The sequence below is a fragment of the Rhinopithecus bieti genome, unplaced genomic scaffold (genome assembly GCF_001698545.2).
Source record: "Rhinopithecus bieti isolate Rb0 unplaced genomic scaffold, ASM169854v2 scaffold_1017, whole genome shotgun sequence".
In the NCBI taxonomy this organism is placed as follows: domain Eukaryota; kingdom Metazoa; phylum Chordata; class Mammalia; order Primates; family Cercopithecidae; genus Rhinopithecus; species Rhinopithecus bieti.
In genome coordinates this window covers 4,538,314-4,554,039 of record NW_016803657.1, presented here as the reverse complement: position 1 = coordinate 4,554,039, position 15,726 = coordinate 4,538,314, and the positions used below count along the sequence as shown (strand labels likewise).

The 15,726-nt window shown below is 42.6% G+C and overlaps 1 protein-coding gene across 2 annotated transcripts in view; it reads left to right on the top strand.

The window, feature by feature from the left end:
• The window catches only part of GNA12 (G protein subunit alpha 12), a 124,323-nt gene that overhangs the window by 41,880 nt on the left and 66,717 nt on the right, over positions 1 to 15,726 (top strand). For both annotated transcript variants that reach the window (XM_017894698.1, XM_017894689.1), the window contains exon 2: positions 12,600 to 12,815. In XM_017894698.1, the coding sequence (XP_017750187.1) occupies positions 12,600 to 12,815 (216 nt within the window). The remainder of the gene's footprint in view (positions 1 to 12,599; positions 12,816 to 15,726) is intronic.

Below are 15,726 nucleotides of genomic sequence, written 5' to 3'. Positions count from 1 at the left end.
AGACTGGCCCCTTAATTTGAAATGCTGCAGCGTCTTGTTTAGTGAGGCTGCCTGATGCTGATATTTAATTTATTGCCATGTCCAAGTGCATTTTTGGTGCTGTTTATGTTGCCATTGAGTTTATTTTCTGCGGTAGTAATTTACTACTTAAATTAACTTCTTCCAGCTTTTTTCCAGTTGGTCTTATCGCAAGTTTGAACTTTCCTCCAGATAGTTTTAGAGGCAAGGGATGAAAACAGTGAGCAAGCTGTTGTGTTATTCTGGCTAGTTTTTTGTTTTTTTTTTCTCTTATACCTTATTTTATTGCTCATTAATTCAAAGAGATGTCCGTTTACGGAGACAGTAATTAATAGTAAATCTCATCAAATTCAAGGCTCTCTTGATTTTGAAACTTCTAGAACTCAGGCTAAATGTTTTAAATTGTTCTTTATACCTTCATGAAAAATTTTATTGAAAGTGTTGACTGAGCCTAGTTTTCTTACTGGAAACAAGAGACTAGAAATTCAAACCTGCTTGTGAAATTTAAGCATTTTTATTACTAATTGGTACTTTATTTTATCTATTGTATTATAATGGGACTTAGAGGAAAATAAATATATAAAAATCAGTATAAAAGCTTATTTGAAGTATAGAAGCTAAATGTCTATTCCATTTTTTCTAATTTTGGGTTGTCAATATATATACACTAAATTTTCCTCATTTTCAGTTGCTCGTTATCCTGATTTCTTTTTGAGCTGTGGTTTGAGGATATGACTGCTTAGGTATTATTGGAGGACAATTTTTGTGAAGCAAATAAATCAACTGAAAACAACTTGGGGAAAATAAAGGAAAATTTCCAAGTTATTAAACACACATGTGTAAATTGGCACAACCTTTCTGGAAAACAGTTTAGTAACATTTATCAAAAGTCTCAAAAATATGTGTATACTTTTTTGACCCAGCAGTTTTGTAATTCACCATCTAGGAATTTGTCACAAGAAAATAGCCATATATGTGAAGATAGGGATGGGTCAAGGAGTTCCTTGCATTGTTGTTTATTCTTTCCATACACTGGAAAGCATTCCGATGTCCAGCCATGGAGGTTTCCTTAATCTTAGCACGTCCCACCTGTTGGACTACTCTGCAGCCATTACAGATCTTGAAATCTTGAATGACATAGGAAAGTGTTTATGATACTTTGCTAGAAAATTTTTACAGTGTTATAAAATGTTCTGTAAAGAGTAAGACAGATAACATTCCTAGGTGTTAATAAGTTATTTCTAGGTAGTGATATTTTTAAGGATTTAATTTTCTTCTTTATGTATTTCTGTATTTCCTCTATTTTTTGCACTAAAAATACACTTTTATAAACAGAAAGAGACAAATTCTTTTTTCTTTGAGACAGAGTCTTGCTGTATCCCCCAGGCTGGAGTGCTGCAGTGGTGCAATCTCAGCTCACTGCAACCTCTGCCTCCCGAGTAGCTGGGATTACAGGCACCTGCCACTGTGCCCATACCCACCCACCTAATTTTTGTGTTTTTAGTAGAAATAGGGTTTCACCATGTTGGCCAGGCTGGTCTCAAACTCCTGACCTCAGGTGATCTGCCCGCCTTGGCTTCCCAAAGTGCTGGGATTACAGGCGTGAGCCACCACACCTGACCAAGACAAATTCTTTTAGAAATGTTATCCTACAGCAGTGGTGTCTGATAGCAGATATAATGTGAGCCACAAATGTAAGGCACATGTGTACTTCAAATGTTCTAGTAGCCACGTTAAGGAGAAAGAATAAAAGAAAAATGATTTTAATAATATATTTTATTGAATCCAGTATATCCAAAATATTACAATTACACATGTAATCAGTATAAACAATTAAAAGAAGTTTACATGTTCTTTTTGTACTAAGTCTTTGCAATCCGGTATGTATTTATAATACCTCTCAGTTCAGCTGGGCCTCATGTCCACTGCTCAGTGGCCCTCGTGGCTGGGACAGAGCCACTGTTAGATGGTCTCTTGCTGGGCTGCTGAGATAGTGTAGATGAGTGAGTGTTTTCAGTGTCTGGAGAGATCAGACTCAAGTAGTGTCTGAATTCACAAAATGTCTCCTAACATAGCCAGGCTTAACAGCATATCCCATACTTCCAGATTTTAATTACGATTTTTAAAAAATGTTCTAGAGAACATCAGAAGTATTGGGTCCTCAGAGGTCAGTTCAGCTCTGGCTCTAGTCTCCATGCCTGCTGTAAGCTGCGTTAGAGCAGGCAGCAGCCCAGACATCTACCTCCTGCCCGTTTCTCTGCTCCCTTATCTCTCCAGACACTCCCATAGCAGTATAGAACAGAGCTGAAAAATCTAGCTTGAGCCCACGCGGTCAAGGCTGCAGTGAGCTTTGATTGTACCACTGCACTCCAGCCTGGAGGACACAGTGTGACCCTGTCTCTACAAAAAAAAAAAAAGAAAATCTCTAGCTTAAACTCAGTTGGTCAGGCTTGATAGCTGTGTGATTTTGAGCTTCCATTTTCTCATTTGTAAAATGGGCATAATACTATCCCTTGCGGAGTTAGTTGTAAAGACTAAATGAGCTAATGGACAGTGAGTACTTAACACAGTGTCGTTCACATGGCAGGCACTAGTCCCATGCACAGTGCAGATTGTTATGACCTCCGTGAAGTAGCCTTTTGGTTGATAAACTGGCATGAATTTTATGCATGTCTGCATCTGCTCATTTATTTGGCACCTTGGTCAGTATTTAAAGGCTTTGTGGAAAGGCTCTGGGCCTTTATTTACCACAATGCACTGAGGCCCCAACTTGATCACGTTGGATCAGGAGGAGGGTTCTAAAGAACACTGCATGAGGGTGCCACCACCACCACACACTGCACACATCATGTTTGATAATCAAAAGCAGTCTTTCTAAAATGAACATTAGCTTTGTATCCTCTTCAATGTCTTTTTTTTTTTTTTTTTTTTTTTTTTTTTTTCAATAGAGACAGGGTCTCCCTAAGTTGTCCAGGCTGTTCTCCAATTCCTGGGCTCAAGGGATCCTCCTGCCTCGGCCTCCCAAAGTGCTAGGATTATAGGTGTGAGCCATCACGCCCAGCCCTCTTCAAGGTCCTTAGTGGTAGAAAACGTTGAGTGGTAGCTCTGTGATTCCGAGACCTCACCATGCAATTCAAGACGACCCCCATGAATGGGCCGAGAATATGTTTAATCAAAACCAACCTAGTGACACTGCCCCCCAAAGGACAAAGATTTCACCATTTTCTCACACCTCCTCACACAGTTTCTTTGCACTCATCAGTTTTTCACAAAACCCAACTTGTTACTGTTTGGACTTTTGCCACTCAGCCCAGTCCTGTTGGCTTTGAAGTGGTGGGACCAAGGAAAGCCAGCCTTGTAGCCTTCTCATCTACAAGAGTCGGGTCCAGTGGCACTCAAACACCGTAGTCCAGAGGAACGCAGTGTCTGTACGTGCATATGTGTTTATGCATACACACACACCCCCGTCTATATGTAGCTGTCTCTCCGTATATATGAACATCGATTTTACCTAAAACAAATTATGTGCAACACTTACCTTTATTATTTGCAGTCTATTTCGTTACCAGTATTTTCTTTTCCTTTTTAAAATACCTAGTAAATTATTCCACAGTGCAGATCCTGACTTGAATTTCGAAAACACTGAATTGGCACACGAAGCTGTTACCTGTTGATGGTGTGTGCAGGCTTTTTCCCCTTAGAATGATATTTGGTGTGTGTGCGCTCAAGTTTTGCTGGTATTTTCTGTACTTCACGGGATGATTTTGTTTCCCCTTGTACTGGTGTTTGTCATGTAGTGAAATTTTTAGTGAAGGGAGATTCCGAGGCTTATCCTGACCTCTGGAAGAACAGGAGAGGAAGAAGTTGGTCTGCCTGTGGCCGTGGCTGGCGGCGGGGACCCGGGAGATGATTCCAGAAGTTTCCAGCCTGCTGGCTTTTGAGTTTTGAAACGGAGCCTGGATTTTCACTTTCCAGTTCAGGAGATCTGGGGAAATCTGGATTGGTTTGGAGTTGGGTTTTTTTTTTTTTTTTTTTTTTTTTTTTTTTTTTTTTTTTTTTTTTTTTTTTGGACTTTCAGGAAAACCTTTTCAAGGCAGCTGAAAACAGCTAATGATAGTTTGCTTCTCCTGTGCCCTTCCTAACCCCAGAGTTTTCTCTGCAGTTCCATCTTCTCTTGAAAAGCTTAGCTTGGATTTCCCACTGTCCAACTGAACTAAATTTGTTGAAAACCTACCTAAGTGTCACCCCCTTCCAAACCATCCCCTCCTGTGGACCTGACTTGGGAGAACTGGTGGGTATTGTGCCTACACAGCAGGGCCCTCACTGCCTCCCTGCTCTGCAAGTTTGCTGAATTCCTGGTTTTGGATCTCTCCATCTTTTGTTGAGAGCACTTGGGGGCTCTTGATCACTCTCCTGCTTTAGCTGCTCCTTCCCTGCCGCCCATCCCACCCACCACGGAACCTGCAGGCAGCCTCGGACCTTGCCATTCTCCTTTTCCAAAGCCTTCGACTGTCCCGTTTCTTACACAGATTTCTTAGCTCTCCACAGCCTGTGAGCGCGGCCTCACCAGCGGTGGCGGTTCGGGGCGTCCTCCGACGGTCCTGTCCTTCCGGTTATGGGGCTGGCCTCTGTACTCTGCATCTGAGGCTGTGGCTTATCTGCTCGGGCTCTGTTGTGCTGCTGTGCTTGTTTTGAAAGTTCTCCCAGAGCAGGAGCCAAGTTTACCGCCTTTTGGGTTTTTCTCCATTCATTACCCACCACTTTTCTTTGCGTGAGGTGAGCCCTCGGTATAGTCACTGGCAGAGCCAAGAGGGGGCTTTCTTAGAGAAATGATACACCTGATCCGGTACAACAGTGCATTTGTTCCAGAAGGCAAACCTGCGGAGTTGTGGTGGGGCCAGGGCTGCGCTGTGAAATGGCAGAGGCTCTGATGGCTGATTTGACGCCTTAACTGCCTCCCTTCATCAGTTTCTCGCTGAGCTTTACATTAAAAGGTATCCTGCACTTCAGTTTTCGAGAGGAACTAAGAGGCGCTGCCTTTGCTCGCTGGATTCATCAATGTAAAGAAATGCATCCTGTTTACACTTCTGGCAGCGTTTCTTTTATTTGGATGGTGGCCAAAAGCAAACAACTCAGCCGAGTGGGTTTTTAAAAAGCAGAGCTTTCCAAGTCCACATGCTGTTGCCCGAGTGAACATCCAAAATCTTCAATTTGTCTTAATGGAACTGTTTCATCTTGTAAAAAAAAGGCTCATATTATCTTACAGCATTTTATGTCTATCGTAGCTTTGGTATTTATTGTGGGAAGATTTTACTAAGGAATGACTAATCTTAAAAGATTTGGTTTGATTAGGGGCTAAACTAACATAATCTATTTTGAAATGAGATAACAGGATTTGCAATTTTTGATCTTTATCCAGCGGAATTGAACCCCACCCCACCCCCTAAAAAAATTGCCATCCCCAGCAGAGAGGGAATCTATTCTTTGACTAGAAGTTTAAATTGCTGGATTTCTAAGTTGTCTTAAAAATACGCTCTCCGAACAGTGTAAAGTGTGACATTGTATTGAGATGAAGTCATCAACTGTTGGAGACTTTAACTGTTTATATTTGGGTAATCAAATAAAATATAGGATTATTCCAACAATTAATACTTCAGTAGCACCATTACTGAAAACAGGATTTTTCTCTTAGCCATTAAAGAGACTTGAGTGAGTTGTCTTCCTTGCTTTTTTTAAGTGTATGTGAGTTTTAGGATTTTCTTGGCTTTTGTGTTTTAGAAAATTGGTATTTTATGGGGAAAGGATAGGAGTAAGAGGTTTATTATTATAATATGCCTCCTATACTAGTATTTTACTTTTAAGACTTTAGTAACTCTATATGATGATGGTGAAATGTGTAACTATCCATTCTGCAAAAGTACGGTAAATATATTATTGCTACAGGCTTTAAACTCCAGAGAGAGCTTACATCTCTCTCTAAAAAGGAAAAAAAAAGGGACTCAGAATTTAGCCAGATATCCCCAGGTAGAAAGCTTTCCTGGAACTCAGATTTGGATTTTCAGAACAAAGTTGTCAGAGAGCAGTTTTTGACTAGAATAAACGTAAAAGGGCAAAAGAGAGACATCTTTTTTTTATGCCTTTTTTCCTTCAAAGGAAGGGGAAAAGGTATAGAAAATGGACTGTAGTTAACTGTTGTAATTCAAAGCTCATCAGTCGTTTAGCCACCTTTCTTGGGTTTTGAAAAAGAGAAAGGAGTCTTTTCTGGTGGTTGGGTGCAGTTCATTTGGACCGGCTCCAGCCTGCTTGGGCGGATTGTGCGGTGGGAATAGACGGCTGTTGTATGGCCCAGTTTTGCCTGTGTGTGTTTTTAAGCCAAGCCTATGTTCACCCCGATAGTTGGGGAAGGCCTGGTTTATGCACTGCTGCATTTTTCATAAGTGACCTTTGGTCTTCTAAGTCCGGCCTTGCCCCCTGACTTCGTCTTTGACATATAAAAATGCAACTTCCTAGGGGTTATCGATTGAACTTCTGAGTGAGCTTGTACTCCTTGTGAAGTTAAACTTTTCATGTGTAAAAATAGCACCTGAATAGATACCTGGTGGGTCAGACCCAATTTCTGTATTGAAGGTGGATGAGCAGGGCCTTGCCGGATAGCGGGAGGGTTGGTAACTCGATTGGGAGGGCAGTGGAGGCTGAAACCCCATCCAAGCCGCCGTTGCCAGGCTCGGCTGCATCTGCCTGGACGATGGAGAGCGTTTTTATGATTTGTACAAAGGCACTGAGACCCTTTGCCCGAGACCACGCCAGAGAAATCTGTGTGCTACCTTCTCTGTGCCAAGATAGTTTTGTTGTGCATAGTGGGGAAAGAGGAATTGCCTTTGTTTCCTTGTGTACTTGAGCCTTTTTGGTTTTGTCCTTTTGGGAAGGCAGGAGTTTGGTGTGGTGTAGTCAAAGGAAGTGGGGAGATGAGGACCCAGAGGAGGAATCACAGTGGGGGAGCTGGGAGGAAGGGAGGTGGAGAGTTTATTCAAGTCACATTTGGATTCCAGTCCACCGCCGCCACTCGTTCAGATGAACCCACACTTCTGAAAGCTCAGTTTGAGAGCCTTCTCCAGTTAGGATTTGAGCAAGCCTCACCTTGTCCTACTACCTCTTTTCCTTTGGCCTCTGCTAACGTTCCCTCCCCACATCACATAGTTGGAACTTACGTTGCTGTGGTTGCTAGTTAACTTTTTAAAAACTTTTTATTTTGAAATAAGTATAGGTTCACAGGAGGTTGCAAAGATAGTACAGAGAGGCATGCAGTTTTTCCCAGTAGTTATGACACACGTGATTTCAGTATGCTGTTGAAGTCAGGAAATGGGCTTTGGGACAGTGTGTGTGTGGTTCTGTACCCTTTCCTCACCTGTGTAGGTTTCTGTAACCACCACCACAGTCCAGACCACAAAGATCCCCTCGTGCTTCTCCTTTCTAGTCACTTCTCCCCCCTCTTTCCCTTTACTAACCCCTGGCAACCATGAATCTCTTGTCCATCTCTGTAATTTTGTCACTTCAAGAATGTTATGTAAACAGAACCGCATAGCGCGTCATCTTTTGAGATTGACTTTTCGTTTAACATAATGTCCTAGAGCTCTATCCAAGTTATTGCATTCCCATAGTGAATTCCTGTTGATCGCTGGGTAATTAGTCCATGGTATGGCTTGTTTCCAGTGTGGATGGTATGATGAACAAAGCTGCTGTGAACATTACAGGGTTTTGTGTGGACTCAGCTTTCCTATTTCTGAGATAAATACCCAAGTACAGCTGCTAGGCTATATGGGAGTTGCATTTTTAGTAGTTATAAATCCACCCAACTGTTTTCTAGTTCGTACCATTTGATATTCCCCCTAGCAGTGTAGGAGAGGTCCGGTGTCTCTGCATCCTCACCTCCACTTGGTGGCGTCGCTGGTTTTTTTGGTTTGTTTTTTAGCTGTTCTAACAGGTGTATAGCAGTATCTTACTGAGGTCTCCATCTGCTTTTTCCTGACGTCTGGTGATGTTGAACATCTTCTCCCTTGTGTATTTGCTGTCTGCATATGTGCTCCAGTGAAATATCTCATCATGTCTTTTGCTCATTTTCTTTAAAAAAAATTTTTTTTTCCTCTTCGTTTCATTCTGTGACCTGCTGAATTTTGCCCCATTTTCTAACTGGATTGTTTGCTTTTTAAACTGTTGAGTATGTGTGTATGTATCTCAGCGTCTTGCTCTGTCACCCAGGCTGGAGTGCAGTGGCACTATCATAGCTCACTGTAACTTCACACTCTTGGGCTCAAGCGATCTTCATGCCTCAGCCTCCTGAGTAGCTGGAACTATCGGAGTGCGCCACCATGCCTGCCTAATTTGTTTGGTATTCTTTTAGAGACAAGGTCTCACTATATTGCCCAGGCTGGTCTCGAACTTCTGGCCCCAAGTGATCCTCTCCCCTCAGCCTCACAAAGTGTTGGGATTACAGGCGTGAGCCACCGTGCCTGGCCTAACTGTTGAGTTTTGAATGTCCTTGTATATTCTAAATGAGTCCTTTGTCAGGTATGTTTGATGTGTGGTTGGCAAACATTTTCCCCCAGTTCACAGCTTCTTTTCAGCCTCTTAAGAGGGTCTTTGGCAAAGCAAAATATTTTAGTTTTCATAAAGTTCAATTTATTGATAATTTTTCTCGTATGAATCATGTATTTGGAGTCACATGTAAGAACTTTGACCACACCCTACATCCTGAAGATACTCTCCTATGTGATACATTGTTTTACATTTTTATTTCATTTTGTATAAGCTGTGAGGTTTAGGTCAAGGTTCTTTCCCCTCCCTCCGATTTTGTTTGCCTATGGAAGTCCAATTCCTCCAATAGCATTTGTTCAAAAGACCAGGCTTCCTCTTGTTAATTGCTTTTGCACCTTTATAAAAATCAGCTAGCGGTATCAGGGACTATCCCTGGGTTCTCTGTTATGTTCCATTGATCTGTGTGTCTGTCACCTCAGCAATACCACACAGTCTTGATTATCATGGCCATATAGTAAGTCTTAAAATCAGAGAGACTGTTCCCACTTTTCTTTTTCAAAGTTGCTGTAGCTAATTTAGTGCTTTTTCATACAAATTTTCAAATAATCGTATTTATATCTACAAAATATCCTGCTGGGATTTTATGGAAATTGCGCTAAACCTGTTTATCAATTTAAGGATATTGATACTGGGTTGAATCTTTCAATTCGTGACTGTGGTATATCTCTCTATTAGATTTAAAAAATTTCTTTCATCAACATTTTGCGGTTTTCAGCACGTAAGTCCTACACATATTTTGTTAGATTTATACCTATTTCATTATTTCAGTGATTGGTAGTAGTGCATTTTTCATTTCACTTCCCACGTGTTCATTGCTAGTATATAGAAAGACAATTGAATTTTGTGTGTTGTTATATCCTGCCACTGTTCCGGCTTCGTTTGTTTAGGAGTTTTTTTGGTAAATTAATTTGGGATTTTCTATATGGATCTTTTTTTTGATCTGCAAATAGGTTTAATTGTGTGTTTTCTTTTTTTTTTTTTTTTTCTGTCTAATCTGTTCTCTCTTTTTTTTCCCCACTGCTTTTCCTGAGCTGTATGATCTTTTATTTCATTTTCCTACCTTACTGCACGGGCTAGAACTTCCAGTACCGTGTGGAATAGCAGTAGCAGAAGTAGGCATCTTTGTCTTTTCCTAGTGTTGGAGGGAAAGCATTCAATCTTTCACCATTATGAGGCTGAAGAATTTCTCTATTCCTAGTTTGCTGAGGTTTTTTAAAATCATGATGGATGGGTTTTTTTTTTTTATCCATATATTTGTCTTTCTAGCCAGATTCTGAGTTTCTGGGGGTCAGATACTGTTTCTTAAAGTTTGTTTCCCCCACAAACGAATACATTGAACAAATGTTTGTGGATCGGTAGAACTAGGCATGGTCTCCAGCGGCAGATAGACTAGGTTTGGGGAACATCTCTAAGCAGACCGTCCTGGTAAGCTGGGTCTGGAGGAGAGGTGTAACTACTCTTTGGTCATCATTACATCTGACTCAGTGGTTCAAGGCAGAAGCGGAAGTTACAGGCACCAAATTGATGCTGCAGGAGAGAGACGAAGGAGGCAGAATGGATTCATCTACTCTGCCCTGGATGTCAGAAATGAAGCTTTTCAGGATAAGTACCAACTAAAAATCATTGACTTGTACACTTTAAATTGATGAGTTCTATGGTACATGGATGATAGCACAGTAAAACTGTTACTTAAAAAGTGGGGGGAAAAAAAGGCCGGCTGCAGTGACTCACACCTGTCATTCCTAGCGCTTTGGAAGGCTAAGGCCAGAGGATCACTTGAGCCCAGGAGTTTGAGACCAGCCTGGGCAATATAGTGAGACCCTGACTCTACAAAAATTTTAAAATTAGCCGGGCATAATGAGGCATGCCTGTGGTCCCAGCTCTTCGAGAGGCTGCGGGTGAGGATCGCTTGAGCCCAGGAGGTCAAGATTGCAGTGAGCCATGTTCTTGCCACTGCACTCCAGCCTGGGTGACAGAGAAAGACCCTGTCTCCAAAAAAAAGAAGAACATAGGTTAAGTGCCTAGTGAATAGCTGACCCTGGTATTCTCTGTCCTGGAGGATGGGATGCTGCTCTCAGCTGGCCTGAGTCCCCCAGATTGCTCTGAGATGAGAAAGCTTTTCCAGATGGACAGATGTGCACTTGATTGCCTTCTCAGGACCCTTGACCACTCTACATCCTACAGTGTGGACCATACCAGAGAGTATGCAGCGTGCCCCTCAGAAGAACACAGGAAGTTCTCATAGACACTGCCTTGCGGATTTCGAAGCATTAGTCTAAGAATGGTGAAATAGACCTCCTGACTGCTCAGGGGGTGCTGTTTTTGCTGAGACAGAATATTTTCCAAAGGCTGACTGCATTCCCTAATACTATTTTAGTTTAGGTTATTTCTTCATCCCCTTGACCCTGTTGAGGTAAGAAGGGGCAGAAAAATATTAACTTTATTTTTAACAATGAGGAAATAAGCAGAAGAGTGAAAAGTAGTTTCTCATCACAAACAATGGTGACGTTAAATCTAGAACATGATCCCCTGGCTCCCGTTTTGGTGGGCGGGCTACTTGGCTTGTCATATTTTAGTCTCTTCCTGTCTCGTGACTGCTGGATTTGTATGTTTTCCCACCCATTTTAAGCTGGAAGAAGCAGTTGTGTCTTCTGGAATAGAGGAGCTGCCAGATTTCAGTGACGATGACAGTAGTAGCGCTGGTAGTACTCGTAGCAGTACAGTCATCCCCCGTTTCCGCAGCCAGCCACCAGCCGAAAATAGGCGCGGACAGTAGTACCACATTTGAGAGAGAGAAGGAGAGACCACATTTACTTAACTTTCATGACAGTATATTGTTATAATTGTTGTATTTTATTATTACCTATTATTAATCTCTTACTGTGCCTAATTCATAAATTAAACTTTAAAAACAATACAGGTAGGGCTTGGTACTGTTCAGTATTTCAGACATCCACTGAGGGTCTTGGAACCTATGCTGTGGATAAGGAATGGGGGCTACTATAGTTGTTAAAACGTTTTTTTGGCGGGGAGGCTGAGGCAGGCGAATCAGCTGAGGTCAGGAGTTTGAGACCAGCCTGGACAACATGGTGGACCCCGTCTCTACTAAAATACAAAATTAGCCATGCATGGTGGTGGGTGCCTGTAATCTCACCTAAAAATAAAAAATTAGTCAGGCGTGATGGCAGATACCTGTAATCCCAGCTATCTGGGAGGCTGACTCGGGAGAATTGCTTGAACCCAGGAGGTGGAGGTTGTAGTGAGCCGAGATCACTCCATTGCACTCCAGCCTGGGTGAAAAGAGTGAAACTCCATCTAAAAAAAAAAAAAAAAGTTGACTTTTTACTGATACACTTCATTTTCCAGTGACATTTTCTGAATTTGTTGCTACCCCCTCCCTGCTCAGTTGTTTCTTTTCCAGTAGCTTTGCAGATGAGTGATGGCAAAATGCAGACTTCCTTCTGTGGTGCTTATGTACATCTGTTTTCTATTTTTTTTTTTTTTGAAACAGGGTCTTGCTATGTTGCCCAGGCTAGAATATAGTGCCATAATCATAGATAACTGCAGCCTTGACCTCCTGGGCTCAAGCAATCCTCCCCACTCAGCTGAGACGACAGGTGTGCCACCACCAAGCCCAGCTGTTTTTAATTTAATTTTATTTTTTTGTAGAAGCAGGGTCTTGCTCTGTTGCCCAGGCTGGTCTCAGACTCCTGTGTTCAAGCAGTCCTCCCTCTTTGGCCTCCCAAAGGGTAGGCTCATAGTGTGAGCCACCATCCTCGGCCATGTGCGTCTGTCTCGGTGAGGTTATATTCCTAGGAGTTAAGACATTTCACGCCACAACAAACAAACCAAGAGACAGACTCTGACTGCACATTTGAGAGCTTGTGAGTTTTCTGCGTTATGACAATCGATACCCATTTTGAGGTTTTCTAGTGTGGTTTAGTCTTCGGAACGCAATCAAATCCTCTCTTACTTCTTTTATTTTCTAGGGCTCAAGGGTTCTTGTTGATGCACGAGATAAGCTTGGCATTCCTTGGCAGTATTCTGAAAATGAGAAGCATGGGATGTTCCTGATGGCCTTCGAGAACAAGGCGGGGCTGCCTGTGGAGCCTGCCACCTTCCAGCTGTACGTCCCGGCCCTGAGCGCACTCTGGAGGGATTCTGGCATCAGGGAGGCTTTCAGCCGGAGGAGCGAGTTTCAGCTGGTGAGTGAGTAAGCCTTCTTTCTGGGCACCTGGTAGTGTGTTTTTTACACAACTATTTTGGACCGTTAGTTGAATTTCCTTAAAAACTGTGTAACAGTCCAAGCAAGCTCTAAATCACCGTAAGTTGTAATGATCAACAACCAAAACATAGGACGGAGGCAGATGCTACATAAAAGATTCAAGAGGGAGGGAGCAAGAGCCACTCAGGCAAGATCAATAGCTTTCTTCTGGGAATACGGAGGGTTCTTAGAATCATCCCAATTGGCACAACCCAAGGAATTTAGTTTTTTTTAGAGATCTTGTTCATAGTAGGAAATATCCCCTCACCACAGCTTCCCAGCTTTGGACATGTGGATGTGGGCAAATTACGAACATTTTCAAATCAGCACCTCGGAAGCAAATCCGACCCCACCCAGTTGTTCCCTTCAGATTTGTTCCTTTCGTTTTAAGGTCTAAAAACTTGACAAAGCCCAGTTATTTAGACTCATTTAGGGTCTGAATCTATAACCAGAAAATTTGGGGAGTTTTGCCTGTTTGCCTTTTGTTTTTTTCCTACCTTTCAACATTAACCGTATATAAAATAAAACGTACAGTTTTTCTGATAACCAGCACAAATGTGCACAGCTGATATTAATACACACCTAGCGTATCCAGAAATGCCTCTGACTCTCACAGCCCTTTGCCCCGTGAGCACCCAGAGTCAAGTTGAAGTCATGAATCCTTTGCCCTTCTTATGATTTTGCCTTAATAACCATTTATTATTTGTAAACACAACAGTCTTGAGTTTTACTGATTCTTAAACTTCGTATAAGTCATTTCTTACTGTGTAGTATATATGCTTCTGTGACTTACCTTTTTCACTCCGCATGTTGGAATTTCTTCACGCAAGGCACATAGCTACAGTTCTTTCCTTTTTACTGCTGTCCGATGCTCCATTGTGAAAAGATACTAGGATCCATTCCTTCTTTCACTGAGGTACTTTTGAATTGTTTTTCATATTTTGCTCTTGGAAATGTCGTGTTTTTTTTGGTTTTTTTGTTTTGTTTTGTTTTTTGAGACGGAGTCTTGCTCTATCACCCAGGCTGGAGTGCAGTGGCGCCATCTCAGCTCACTGCAAGCTCCACCTCCAGATTCAAGTGATTCTCCCACCTCAGCCTCCCGAGTAGTGGGGACTGTAGGCACCTGCCACCACACTGGCTTTTTTTTTTTCTTTTTTTTTTTTGAGGCCGAGTCCTGGTCTCTGTGGCCAGGCTGGAGTACAGTGGGCACGATCTCAGCTCACTGCAAACCTCCCCTCCCGGTTCCGCCATTCCCCTGCCTCAGCTCCCGAGTAGCCTGGAGCTACAGGGCCCCGCCACCCACCCCCACTAATTTTTGATTTTTTTTTTTTTAGTAAGCGGGGTTTTCACATGTTAGCCAGGATGTCTCGATCTCCTGACCTTTGATCCACCTGCCTCGGCCTCCCAAAGTGCTGGGATTACAGGCGTGAGCCACCGCGTCCGGCCACACCGGCTAATTTTTATATTTTTTAGTAGAGATGGAGTTTCACCATGTTGGCCAGGCTGGTCTCGAACTCCTGGCCTCAAGTTATCCACCCACCTTGGCCTCCCAAAGTGCTGGGATTTCAGGCATGAGCCACCACATCCCGCCCTATTCATGTCTTTTACCCATCTTTTTCCTGCAGAGTAGTTTTTATTTTTCTCATTTATCTGAAAGGTGCTATATAGTCTGCTCATAGTCCCCTCAGTTCAATTTCCTTATTCTTCCCCCAAATCCCCCTAATGTTAACATTTTACACAACCACAGTACAACTATTAAAACTAAGAAGTTGGCATCGGTATGAAAGCATCAGTTAACTGTAGACCTTGTCTGAATGTGACCCATCTTTCCTCTAGCACTCCTGTCTGCCGGTTTCTCTAGCGCTCCTGTCTGCCAGTTCCTCTAGCACTCCTGTCTGCTGGGTTCTGGCCTGGAGTCCCCCATTGTGTTTAGTCTTTGTGTCCCCTTGGTCTCCTGCAGTCCATGATAGCTTCTTAATCTTTCCTTGTCTTTCATGACCTTGACATGTCCAGAGCACTGGACAGGTCTTGTGTAGAATATTCCTGTTTGGGTTTGTGGTATTTTCTCATCATTAGGATGAGGGGATGCATTTTTTGGCACAGAAACCGCAAGCGTGCCGTTGAGCCCTGCTCAGATCAGCTGATCAGGAAGTGCGTGATATTGTCCAGCGGCTGGTGCTGCAAACCTAGGTCACTTGGTTGAGGCACTGTTGGCCAGCTTTCTCCACTGGGAAGTCAGTATTTTCTCTGTTGTTAACACATATCTTAGGGAGATACATTGAGACCCTGCAAATAGCCTGTTTCTCCTCAGGCTTTTGCCTATAACTGTTAATATCCTCCGGGGCATCTTAAGGATGACATTTTTACTAGCCCCTTTGCATTTGCACATTCCTTCTCAAGTTAACTTTAACAGTTAAGGTAAAAGAATCAAGAAAACGTGGAAGATGTAGTTGCGGTAGAAAGGAAATTTTAATCTAAAGAGCAGGGATGTAAGAAACAATTGGGAAATACATGTCCATATCTCAGTGTGAAATTGAGGTTTACACCTTTTCCCCATAAACTCACACAGTCTGAGAAAGAAGATTCTCGTTCATTTAGAACTTGGATGGAAATTGAGGATTTTCCAAAGAAGGAAACAGAAGCGTCGGGGCTGATGATATAGAGTGAGCCTTCTGTCTGGGATTCGGCGTGGTGCAGCAGCTTTGACAGGCTTCTGTCTTTGCCCTGGTCATCGGTGCAGGATGTCAGTGCTGGACGGGACCTCCCAATTTAGGAAGTCAAGCCCTTGTATTGTCACACTATGGAAATAAGCCCACAGCAGTTATGGTGTGCCTGAGGCCACATCATCTTGG